Source organism: Staurois parvus, unplaced genomic scaffold (assembly GCF_062004578.1).
Source record: "Staurois parvus isolate SC_StPar_1 unplaced genomic scaffold, SC_StPar_1.0 ptg000385l, whole genome shotgun sequence".
NCBI classification, from domain to species: domain Eukaryota; kingdom Metazoa; phylum Chordata; class Amphibia; order Anura; family Ranidae; genus Staurois; species Staurois parvus.
In genome coordinates this window covers 1,447,207-1,460,213 of record NW_028318181.1, presented here as the reverse complement: position 1 = coordinate 1,460,213, position 13,007 = coordinate 1,447,207, and the positions used below count along the sequence as shown (strand labels likewise).

The 13,007-nt window shown below is 41.2% G+C and overlaps 1 protein-coding gene across 1 annotated transcript in view; it reads left to right on the top strand.

Annotated features, from left to right (window-relative positions):
* Window positions 1-8,770, top strand: part of LOC149455896 (tropomodulin-2-like) — a 159,644-nt gene extending 150,874 nt beyond the window's left edge. Inside the window, exon 10 of the mRNA XM_089685764.1 lies at window positions 6,182-8,770. Within this exon, the coding sequence (XP_089541890.1) occupies window positions 6,182-6,216 (35 nt within the window). The 3' untranslated portion in view covers window positions 6,217-8,770. The remainder of the gene's footprint in view (window positions 1-6,181) is intronic.
* Window positions 8,771-13,007: the final 4,237 nt, after the last annotated feature.

The window sequence follows — 13,007 nt, the reverse complement described above, 5'->3', positions numbered from 1 at the left end:
ATTTGCATTTAGGTACCTTGATGTGCACACCCACTGTGACTATTGTGAGGGGGTTCTACTCTCCATGTTGGAATTTCTTTTTTATTTTATATTAAAAAGAATAAAACAGAGGGTGCTGTTGTACACATAAATCAGCAGGGGCAACCAATTTATTTATTTCATTTCATGTACTTATATATTGAACATTCACATCAGTCCCTAACCCTCAAGGGGTGTACAATCTAAGGTCCCTAACTCGCATTCATACATACACATATTAGGGCCAATTTAGACAGGATCCAATTAACCTACCAGCATGTCTTTGGAGTGTGGGAGGAAACCAGAGCACCTGGAGAAAACCCACACAAGCACAGGGAGAACATGCAAACTCCATGCAGGAGGCACCATAGTCGGGAATCGAACCCATGACCCATTTATTGCAAGGCAGACGTGCAAACCACTAAGCCACTGTGCCACCCATTCCCAGGTAAACTGGAAGAGAGTCAGGAATTAAAGAAAAACTTTACCCATAACAACTGGAGGAAAAATAATGGTCTTTAGCATGGAACATACATTGTACATTAATAATTCTGCTACTGAAATTAGTGTGTGCTGTAAATTGCCTCTGGCATTGTTCCTGTTTTTTCTTGCTGAAGCCCAAAGCCCCTGAGCAGCAGTAAATCTTTAGGCTGTCAGCAGATTGGCATCTACATTTTCAGCACACTGCCGAAAACTAGAGAGCAACTGAGCATATACAGAGCAGGGTGGGACAGTGTATTACTGGATTTTAAACAGTATAGGCACTTATTTTTAATGTTTTACATAGTTATACCTGCAAAATGAGCCAGCCTGAAGTAATCTAGAAGGACTTAATTTTCTAAAGTTCCATGTTTTTTTATGGCAGTCAAATCACCTTGTTAGAGCATCCAAGATGTTATAAAACCGTACCGACTCTGCCCACGAGGCTCCATGCCAGTTTTGGGTGGGGATGACCTTTTAGAAACCCATTCATTTATTCTGTTGCTGTATATGGGAATGCAGTAAATCAGTAATTCATTTTGGACATCCTACTCTTCAGCAGTAAGGCAGGACTTGGACACATTTTAAAAGGATCAGCAGGCTGTATAAAGAAAGGGATTGAGATTTACCGTCGGATGTGTGGGGGCATCTTCAAGATGTTGGCATAAAAATACTAATGGCAAATACTGTGATAGCTTGCCGCATCTTTGTACTCTTCTATTCCAAGCCAAGTGTTCTGTCCAGCTTTTTGAGTCATCCACAATTTATTTCTAGGTTATGTCAAAGGGAAAGAGGAACATTCCCTCACAAGGAGTTTCCAGATCTAATTTTAGTGAAGTAACAGATCCATTATTTTTCCTTCTATGTCTTTTTGTATAAAATAGAGCTGTCACTTCCATAGTCCTACTAGCTGGGGAAATCATTTGAACTATGATCTTAGTGATGGACTGCCATCCTATACATCAAACCTTAGCAGCTTTGTATGGAATGAAGCAGCACAGAATAATATATCACACTCTGATAGCTTATCATGGCCTATAAATTAGGATGGCACACAATTTAGAATAAAATGAAGGCAAATTGTAGCAGATTTGAATTGTGCTTTCAACGATGGACTGGCATCCTATACATTATTCCTTAACAGCCCTATACAGAGTATTGAATAAAGCAGCACAGGACAGTTCACACTGGAAGCTTGGGATGGATGCTGAATTAGTTCGGTACTTTATTTAGTGAAAGTAAGGGGCGGATATTCGTAACTGTTCCTGTGTAGACCAGATAGGGCTGTTAATTAGCATTTACCAATGAGTGAATGTGCAAAAAAAAACTTCACATAGCTGTTTGTTCATTGAAACTGTATGTAAATTCATTCTGTGCAAATAGGGTAAAACCGAGTTTTCTCAGCAGAGATGGTTCTTTAATTAGGCGGCTGCCTATGGTTTGCACTCACAGGGGCCTCATGGCTGCCTAATTTGCCTAACGCCAGGGCTTTTTTTCTGGGCTGGCCTGGAGATTGGCCACAAAGTGAGCTGGTGGCCGCTGCACTGCCAGATAAGCCGACAATCGTCGATAGGGCTGAATAGTTCTGGCTGCACTACAGCCTTAGAGAGAGGAAGGGAAGGCGGAGTGATATCAACCGCACTCTGCCTCTCCCTGCAGACCGGATGCTCCTTGGCGGCAGTCGCACTGGGATCTGTGTAGAAGAACAGCAACGCCACATGTAGCCTGACTGCTCCTCAGTGATCACTGTGCTGCACTGCTGTGGAAACAGACAATTGAGAGAAGTTGTACAGCTGCCGTTGTAAAGATAAATTTTTGATTAGCAATGTTGCAATACAAAGGGCTTTGCTGCTTGGATGTGGGTCTCTGTCACTGTCTCTTAGCTGGTTTGGGCTGTCTCTTAGCTGGATTAGGCTGTCTCCTAGCTGGATTGGGCTGTCTCTTAGCTAGGTTGGGCTATCTCTTAGCTGGATTAGGCTGTCTCCTAGCTGGATTGGGCTGTCTCTTATCTAGTTTGGATTGTCTCCTAGCTGGATTGGACTGTCTCTTAGCTGGGACTGCCTCTTAGCTGGATTTGACTGTGAATTGAACTGTTTCTTAGCTGGATTGGGCTGTCTTTTAGCTGGATTGGGCTGTTAGCTGGATATCTGGGAATGTCTCTTTGCTGGATATATGGGGGATGTCTCTTTGCTAAATATATGGGGCATGTCTCTTTGCTGAATATATGCAGGATGTCTCTTTGCTGGATATATAGGGGATTTCTTTTTGCTGGATATATGGGGGATGTCTCTTTGCTAAATATAATGGGCATGTCTCTTTGCTGGATTTGTGGGGCACATCTCTTTGCTGGATATATGGGGCAATTTATACAGCTAATTTTTAATTTATACACCTATTTTTTAATTATTTTCCCATTATGGATGAGGGCATGAGTGGGGACTCGTGTCAATGTTTTGCCTAAGGCAGGGGTAGGCAACCTGCGGCTCTCTAGCTGTTGTGGAACTACATTTCCCATGAGGCACTGCAACATTACAAAACTGACAGTTACAGCTATGACTTGCAGAGGCATGATGGAACTTGTAGTCCTGCAACAGCTGGAGAGTCGCAGGTTGCCTACCCCTGGCCTAAGGCCTCACTAAGCCTTGAGCCGCCTCTGGCTATATTCTCTGCAGGTAGAATGTTATTTATTGAGCAAAGCAGTGAGAATGGAGAAAATACCCTATTATGGCCACTAGATGGTGATGAGTATCATAGGAGAGAAGTATGCCCCTTAGCTCCATCCAGTGACCATAATGTGGTGTTCCCCTTTTCAGTTTTCTTAATTAAAAATCAAAGAATAAAATTTGATTTAAAGAACATTTGCTTCTGCCCTATTTACATGCAGTTTTGATGGATGAACAGCTATGCGATTTGTTTTATAAATACATTCCCAAAGGTTGGTAACCTGCTCTAAATGTATGGAAGTAAGAAAAAGGTATGTTGGTACAGAAAGAGCAAGGGAACATGATGCTTTTTGAATAGCAATTGCAGTTAAATGCTAAGGTAGCAGTCTTGCCAGCCATGGCTATATGGAAGCTGCCCTTGTTGACCCTTTCCTGAAAAACCTAATTAGCCCATGACCATGTTTGCTTTCTGACTTTATTACATTCTGTATCACAAACCCAAGATAAGTACCCAAGATCTTAATACTTGTTCTTGGCCAGTGACCCAGGAACTAGTAAATCTAGAGTTGCACCATGGCAGGAATTTTCATCAGGAGACCACTGGCAGCCTTTATTTTTCAGGGAAACTTTAAAGTTTTTTTACACACATAATAAAATCTGCATTTTTTTGCTAGAAAGTACTTTAGACTTCTAAACTATTTTATGTTTTCTGAAAGCAGAGACCATAGAGAATAAAATAGTGCCTGTTGTAATTTTTTATGTTGCGTGACATTTGCGCGGCTGTTTATCTTACACATATTTTCAGGACAAAGCACATTAAAATTAATTTTTGTGCAAATACAAAATTATACCTATTTTTTTTCTAAAACGTAAAAGATGGGTTGTGTTGAGTAAATAGATACCAAACATGTCAAGCCTTAAAATTGTGTGCACAGACAAAATCTCAAAAAATCAAATCTAATCAAAATTGTCCATAGGTAACATTTTTAAAGTCTTTACAGGTTATGAGTTTATAATTAACAATTAATTACGGCCCTAGAATTGTTGCTCTCACTCTGACATTCACGGTAATACCCAACATGTGTGGCACAATTTATATTTACTTGCCTGTGCACACCCTATGCTGTGTGTTTGCAATGAGGTGTGTCTAGGAGTGACAGGGGTGCTCCTAAATTTCATTTTACATCATTTTTATTTATTTTATCAAAATTAATTTTTGTAACCCTTTTTTATTTTTCTCAATTCACTTCATTACTATAACAAAGGGCCGAAGAAGCCCCCTAAGTCAGGGGTGGGCAACCGTGGCCCTCCAGCTGTTGTAGAACTACAAGTCCCATGAGGCATTGCAAAACTGACAGTTATAAGCATGACTCCCAAAGGCAGAGGCATGATGGGACTTGTAGGTCACCAACAGCTGGAGGGCCACAGTTGCCCACCCCTGCCCTAAGTGATAGCATGGGCAGGTGACAGGACCTCTTTATGGAGACATCAGAGGTCTATTGGGCCAGTAGCAGCAGCTGGGACATTGCTTTAACCCATTGGATACCAGGATGCTTATATAAGAAGGCAAGGCATTCATGACAGGTTTCCTTCAACTGATTTTAGCTCTGTCACAGAGAAACCTAAATGAGTCCATAGGTGCACTGTGTTACGCTCTGCACCCCAACCATATTTTTTGTTTATTATCCATTCAGTATCTGCATCTGCCTTTCAGCTGGATTGGATTTTCCTGGCCAACAGATGTTGTTTCCCTCAGTAGGGGGGTCTGGATAAGGCACATACTTGTACATTCAAGATCAACCACATATGTTTGATTACAGTACATTGTCAATGATATATATGCTGTATATTACTCTGTATGTGTTTTATATTACCCTGTATGTGTTTTATGTACCGCCATATACGTTTACTGTTGTTTCAGACCTTGAGCTCCCTCTTGTGGAATCTATTAGAATTTTGCACTAATAAAATACTATGAAACCTGCAAATCTTACAGTCTAAGTTTGCTTTTTAAAGTAATAAATGTGCATTTTTTGGTGGTAAAAAAAGCGTGAACCATAACAGGCTCCTGCAGACACTCACTACAGCTATCTTGCCTGTACTGCCCACACGGGCAGACAGTTACTGAATTGCAGGAAGTCTAATGAACTATGAGGGTGCTCATCATCAGGATCCCCGGCCCGAGAATTCCGCACCGCATCAGAATCGCACCCCATTCGTGTGAACCGCTGCGGGTGTGTATGTTAACAACACCCCGAAAGCGTTCTGCAAAACGCAGTGCGATGTGCAGAATCGGATTGCGTGGGTGTGAATACCCATGTGATCCAATTCTAGTGCGGACCAAAAAAAGGGTCCTTCACCTTTTTGGTGCGGCTGCAGTGAGATTAGAGCCATACAAAATGTATGGCTACCGATTGCACCGCACACAAATCGCATGTGATTTGCAAAGGAATGTGGTGCGGTTCCTGTGCGAATCACATGTAATGTAGCGCACCACATATATGTGAGCCCAGGCTTAAAGATATAAAAACCGGAGAGTGCAAAATCTGGTGCAGCTCTGCTTAGAAACCAATCAGATTCCAGATTTTGACAAAGCTTAACTGAACAAGCTGAATTTAGAAGTTGATTGGCTACCATGCACAACTGCACCAGATTTTGCACTCTCCAGTTTTAGTAAATCTCCCCCATAGTGTTTATGTAAAGTAATCATGTTATGTTTATGTATAGTAAAATTACCATTTGATGTATTATGTTTATTTTTTCATTATTAATGATATATAACAGGGCTGTCAAACTGGCGGCTCTCCAGCTGTTGCCAAACTAAGAGTCCCATACTGCCTATGCCTTTGGGAGTCATGCTTGTAACCGTCATTCTTGCAATGCCTCATGGGACTTGTAGTTTGGCAACAGCTGGTGGGCCGCCAGTTTGACACCCTTGATATACAGCATAGCTACCTGTGAAGTGCTAGTAGGCAGATCATGAACATTTCTAATGACCCAGGGTCTTTTTATCTCTGCAGTTCGTCAGAAACGAGTTGAAAGGGAGCATCAATAAGTTAAGAGAAGATAAAGATACAGAAGACATCTCTATTGGGAAGAAAGGGAAACACGGTTGTAAGACTGTGAGAGCTGCACTATAAAGGCAGTCTTATTGGACTACTTTGCATTGCTGATTTTACAAGATTCCATGTTAGGCTCGGCACTATTAAGGGAGAAATTAAGGAAAATATTATCCAAATACCTGCACTTTTCACCAATGCTGACCCAGTGTAGATTGTAAAGACACCCTTTGGCGTAAAATGCATGGTAGTTCGATGTTTGGGTCACTTACTTGATATTAATGTTGCCAATCTTAAGGTGCTGTCATGTGACCATGTTTGTTATGTACATAAAATCACTCTCATGCATTTTCATATATCACCTATATCAACTATAAGCTATTGCATTTTTTAAATATATTTTTACATTTGTTCATATTTTAGGAGAGCAGAAATATAATACACATTTAGAAATGCAGCTTTTCTTGTTCCTCCAGTAGGTAAATTGACAGAAGCAGTCAAGTAAGAATTACTGCTTGAATTGGTAGATAATGGGATCATTGCTGACAGCAGTAGAATTACTTCAGTGACAGCCCTCATGGCTCGGGTTTTCAGCTTTCCTTATGCTGAAAGCTCTCTTTCCTGTTGCCTCCCCATGTCAGCAGTGATAGGTATGGCTTTGCCCCCCTTAACCCTTGGATAGCCCTCCAGCGTAGCAATAAAGAGATTACTCGCCCTCACACGAGCTTTCCTTTTTTTATGTCCTCTTAGTAGATCCAGGACCCTCCAGCTTTTCCAGTAAGAACTCCATCTGTCCATCCAGGTTCGGCCTTGATATGGTGAAAGGGCAGGTGTCACTCCCAACTAGAATGTTATCCTGAGTACCCTTGTGGCAAGGTACTGTACAGTTGTGACCAAAATTATTCAACCCCCAATGCTGTAAAGGGGTTTAGGGACTATAGTGTACATTTGGAATTGTATTCAGAATCAAATCCTACAAGGACGTTGTAACTACCCAAATGCAACTAAAATTACATCAATTGTTTATGTAATACAGTAGTAAATGGTTCTTATGTGGTTTCTTCATTGCCACAATTATTCAACCCCTTAAAGACTACCACTCTGAAGAACAGAGGTTCATACAGGTGCTTTCCATCAGGTATTGAAAACACCTGTGGATGTCACCGAGCAGCAATCAAGCATAATAAGCACCAATTAGGCAGCTTTAAAATGACTGTGATACTCAGCTCCTTCTAGACATTTACTGGTGTGGTTACAAACATGGTGAAGGCAAGAGAATGGTCCAGGAAGACAAGAGAAGAGGTGATTTCTCTTCACAGGAAGGGCAATGGCTATAAGAAGATTGCAAAGATGTTAAACATACCAAGAGACACCTTAGGAAGCATCATTCGCAAATTCAAGGCAAAGGGCACTGTTGAAACGCTACCTGGTCGTGGCAGAAAGAAGATGCTGACTTCGACTGCTGTGCGCTACCTGAAGCGTAGAGTGGAGAGAAGTCCCCGTGTGACTGCTGAGGAACTGAGAAAAGATTTGTCAGATGTGGGTACAGAAGTTTCAGCCCAGACAATAAGACGCACACTGCGTAATGAAGGCCTCCGTGCCAGAACTCCCAGGCGTACCCCCTTGCTGTCTCCAAAGAATAAGAAGAGTCGACTGCAGTATGCCAAAAGCCATGTGGACAAACCACAAAAGTTGTGGGATAGTGTTCTGTGGACTGATGAAACAAAATTAGAACTGTTTGGGCCCATGGATCAACGCTATGTTTGGAGGAGGAAGAACAAGGCCTATGATGAAAAGAACACCTTGCCTACTGTGAAGCATGGTGGAGGGTCAATCATGCTTTGGGGCTGTTTTGCTTCTGCAGGTACAGGGAAGCTTCAGTGTGTGCAAGGTACCATGAATTCTCTTCAGTACCAGGAGATATTGGATGGAAACGTGATGCAGTCCGTCACACACCTGAGGCTTGGGAGACGTTGGACCTTTCAACAGGACAATGATCCCAAGCATACCTCCAAGTCCACTAGAGCATGGTTGCAGAGGAAAGGCTGGAACATTTTGGAGTGGCCATCGCAGTCACCAGACTTAAATCCGATTGAGAACCTCTGGTGGGACTTAAAGAAAGCAGTTGCAGTGCGCAAGCCTAAGAATGTGACTGAACTGGAGGCCTTTGCCCATGAAGAATGGGCGAAGATACCCGTAGATCGCTGCAAGACACTTGTGTCAAGCTATGCTTCACGTTTAAAAGCTGTTATAACTGTAAAAGGATGCTGTACTAAGTACTAAGATTGAATGTCACTTGGGGGTTGAATAAAACTGATAATGCTGTGAGCACAGAAAAGACATTTGTGGTTATTTCATTATAACTGTTATGTTATATTTGTCTGACCTACAAGTGCCTCTTTAATGTAAATGTAAGCAAGATGACTGAATGATCAAAAGCAATGTCAAACTGGCCAAAACACTCAATTTCAGTGGGGGTTGAATAATTTTGGTCACAACTGTATATGTCTGGTATAACATGCTGCCTTATATTAAAGGATGGGCAATATGGATTTACTGTTTCTTCATTTTTCCCTCTATACCTAACACACCTTCCTCCCTCCATCACCTGGACTGCAGCTGATGCCATTTGCTTAGGACCCTTTGGAATAATGTCACTATGAGAATATGGCAGATACCAACAAAGACCAATGGGTAGTTTGGGTAATTTCAATGAGCTATATCCTAAAATTCCAATCTCTAAAATGTCAATTTCTGTTGCTCCAGTTCCTTTCACAGAAAAAAGGTTTAGTTATATTGGACTCCTCTTAGTTTAGATCAATATTAGACTTACAGAGAATAAACTTTGTTTTATGAAGGTCAGAAACTTGAAATGGAATCAATGGAGACTATAATCAGAGTTTTTCATCCAGGTGACTAGCTCCTGTCAATAGATTTTCATGCCTCCACATCTTGATATTTAAGACCCCATCGAAGGTTTCTGAGATTCTCAGTTATGGTTTAACATCTACAACACTCTCAGCACTTTCATTTGGATTGACAACAGCTCCGTTTACCTTTTGAAAGTCCTGTTGGCTCTGAAAGCTTTTGCAGGATTTTGGTTGGGTGAAAGACAGAGAAGCCAGTGAATTCCCTCCCAGTCTCTTCAATACCTGAGAAGGCAAAATTACCTCCTTTCAAAAGATGCTCAATTCAGAGCAAGATCAGTCAGCTCTCTTACCTCTCAGCCCACCAATGCCTCCGCCTTCCACCTTCAGAATTCTTTCTGCTTCTTTTTATGGCAGCACCTTGTGTGAAATGCAACAGAAACATGTTCCAGATTTTATTCCTTCACCAGTGGTACCAAAAAAACTTTAATCCAACCTAGCACCTTGTGTGAAATGCAACAGAAACATGGTCCAGATTTTATTCCTTCACCAGTGGTACCAAAAAAACTTTAATCCAACCTATTTTGATATTACCCATTGTAAACAACAGCTTTACCTGGTGGCTGGACAAGTTCAATCTGTCGGAGAGCTGGCCCCTCAGTCTTGGAGACTGGATTGTTTTGTCTTCCGGTACCAATCTTCATGGTTTGGGGACATACAGTACTCTCTGAGCAGGGCAGCACAATGTATGTGGAGTTATTCAGATTGAAAATCTTGAAATCTTTTGAGCCTCCCAAGAAGAGTTGCAAGGTCAAATTGTATATGAACAATTCTACTACAGTTTCATATGTGCCCAGGCAAATGGACATGCACAGTGTGGCACCTATTGGAAGCAAAACAGATTAAATCCTGGGTAGGACCTTGCCTCATGGAACTTTCATCTTGCTTCATCCCAGGTGCATAATATGCGTTAAAAGACTACTCGAGTTGAGATTTTGAAGATTCAAAGGAATGTTCCAGCAACATGAAATACTTAATTCAGATATACAGATGTTGGGGCTTCCCAGCCATGGATTCAATGCCTCTCTAGGACCTCTCTAGCATTCTGGTCTTGTCATTCTTTGTTTCAGTTACTATGGTATCTGAAGACAGCTGGTCCCTGGTTTCTTCCAGTGAAAGAAGATCTTTTCTTCCAGGATCATCTAAACCATCTAGCAACCTGGATATTTAGAGGAGGTATTTGAAGGGTATTTCACAGTCTGTCATTGCCATGTTCATTCAGGCCAGGAAAGAGTCCACAAATTTCATTTGATCCCATGTGTCTATCAGTCAGTCAGAACTAAAACATCTTTCAGAGGTGTGAGGATAGACGTTTGGCATATAATACTGTAAAGATATAGATTTCAACCTTTTCAACCATTACTATCACCAGGTGGGCCTTGTTCCTTAGTTGGCTCAATTCTTAGAGAGACTCTCAAAATTGAAATCTCCAGAGAGGCTAGTTTTTCCCCATTGGGACCTGCCTTTCATTCTTTAAGCATTAATCCTTTACCTTGAAAGCAACCTTCATCATAGCTGTTACCTCAGCTAGAAGGCTTTCAGAGATTCAGACCTTGTTGGCAACAATGCCATTTTTTAGGATTTTTCAAGATAAAGTTATGCTGGGGCTAGCCCTAGAATTCCTGCCTAAAGTTGTCTCTAAATTCCATTCAGACATGGATGAACCTCTGTCTGCTTTCTATCTGAACCCATTCTTGAAACAGGAAGATCTTTCAAACAAACTTGATCTGTCCACCTGGTGTTAAAATATCTCCAAAAGGATGGCGTTGAAAAGGTTCTCAAATGGATTCTTTGTTCTTCATGCAAGGTCAAGGAAAGGCGAGCTGGCTACCTCTAGAACCATTTGTTTTTTGATCATCTGGACCATCTAAGTCTGCTATTAAGTTAAAAACATCACTCCCCCTCTACAGTTCTCAGCCCACTCTATATGAGGTGTGGCAACCTCCTGGGCATCTGCAGCTCTAGTTCTGTTGCAGGACATTTACAACACAGCTAGTGGTATAACATATTATATATATTAATTACACACAGAGTGATGTATTTCAAGCATTTCTTTCTTTGAATTTTGATGAATATGGCATACAGCTAGTGAAAACTCAAAATTCAGTAACTCAGAAAATTAGAATATTATATAAGATCAATAAAAAAAGGGATTTTTAATACAGAAATGTTGGCTAACTGAAAACTATGTCCACATACAGTACAGGAAATGCTTGAAATAGATCACTCTGTGTGTAATGAATCTATATAATATATGAGTTTCACTTTTTGAATTGAATTACTGAAATTAACTTTTTGATAATATTCTAATTTATTGAGATGCACCTGTATATGCTATTTTAAAAAGTCACCATAGAGACGGAATAATTTGACCAGCATATACCTTGCATTACAGCAAACCCAAAGAAAAACATGTAATGTATTACAGCTTACCAGTACCTATATGCAGTGGCAGCATTAGATTAATTTTTTTCAGGCGTTTTTCATTTATCTTTACCCAGTAATTATGTGAATAACACACTTCCCTTCATGTCTGCACTCATTTCTCCATTATATTTAATGGAGCAACTATGGTTGGCTGGAGTTCAAACATTGGTGTTTGTTTGCCAATATAGGTCTTTAGTAAATCGTCATTTTGCAAGATTGTTGGAGTGCTGTTTTTCCTCTGTGTTTGCACTTCAAACATAAAAAAGGGATAACAGGCGCATGGTGTAGCAGTCCTTGTATGTTTGATGAGTTCCAAATGGACGGGGGTAAAGGTAGTCCAGTAGGCACTAAGGGCAAGCTGCGTAGAAGCGAAGCATAGCTATGCAGAAGGGAAACAAAGAAACACAGCGCCTCTAAGTGTGTACTGTGAAGGTATTTAATAGAAAGATAAGTAGTAACTCACATCTTAGAATTTAAAAACAGGCTCATGGGTCTGATGAAAGGTCAGGCCTGATGAAAGAGCGTGCCTGGACTCCTCTCGTCCCGCACATGTTCAGAAACGCGTCGCATTTTGATGACGTCAGACGCCACATGTGCTGATCCCAGACATCTTGGAGACTCTGCCAGGCTTCACCATCTATGCTGCATATGCACAGCACAATCTGTTGGCTGACACCTTGGAGATTCCACCAGGCTTATCATCCATGTTGCACATGCACAGCACCACCTGCTGGCGGACTCAATCGATCTCCTTTCTGGATCAGTCACACAACATCTGGCTATAGACGTCTCACCCTCTTACCCATGAGCCTGTTTTTAAATTCTAAGATGTGAGTTACTACTTATCTTTCTATTAAATACCTTCACAGTACACACTTAGAGGCGCTGTGTTTCTTTGTTGCACTTCAGACATGTCTGCCTTTGTTCATCTCCCTCTTTTAGTGGATTGATGTGATTAGTAGTTCACATAAGAAAAGATAAGGCTCTGTGTGCATTCTTGTGCACATGAAGTGACAAGGACATGGCATTTCTGGCAAAAAGAGGTATTTCTGCATTCAACATTCGCAGAACAAATGTTACCACCCCTTCTAAGGACTTGTAAGCTACCATATACTACGGTCTTTGCTTTGGTGTTTAGACACACTTTAATTCCATGAAGAACAAAGTTAAATAGAATGTGAATGAATATCAAGTTGGGCCCAAGGGGCATCTTAAAACACATTTTTTACAAGCCCTGATCATCAATCTCTAGGAGTGCTGATTCCACCTTAAATTATGCTTAGGACACATTAAAGCAGAACTATACTCACCTGTTCTCCAGCATTGTGCTCCCCACTGGCCGCTGACAACTTCATCCTGCCAGATTCTGGGTATCAATCCCTGGCCATTTCCATTGGTCGGGCTGTGCAAGAGTTCAGTCATTTCACTATTGC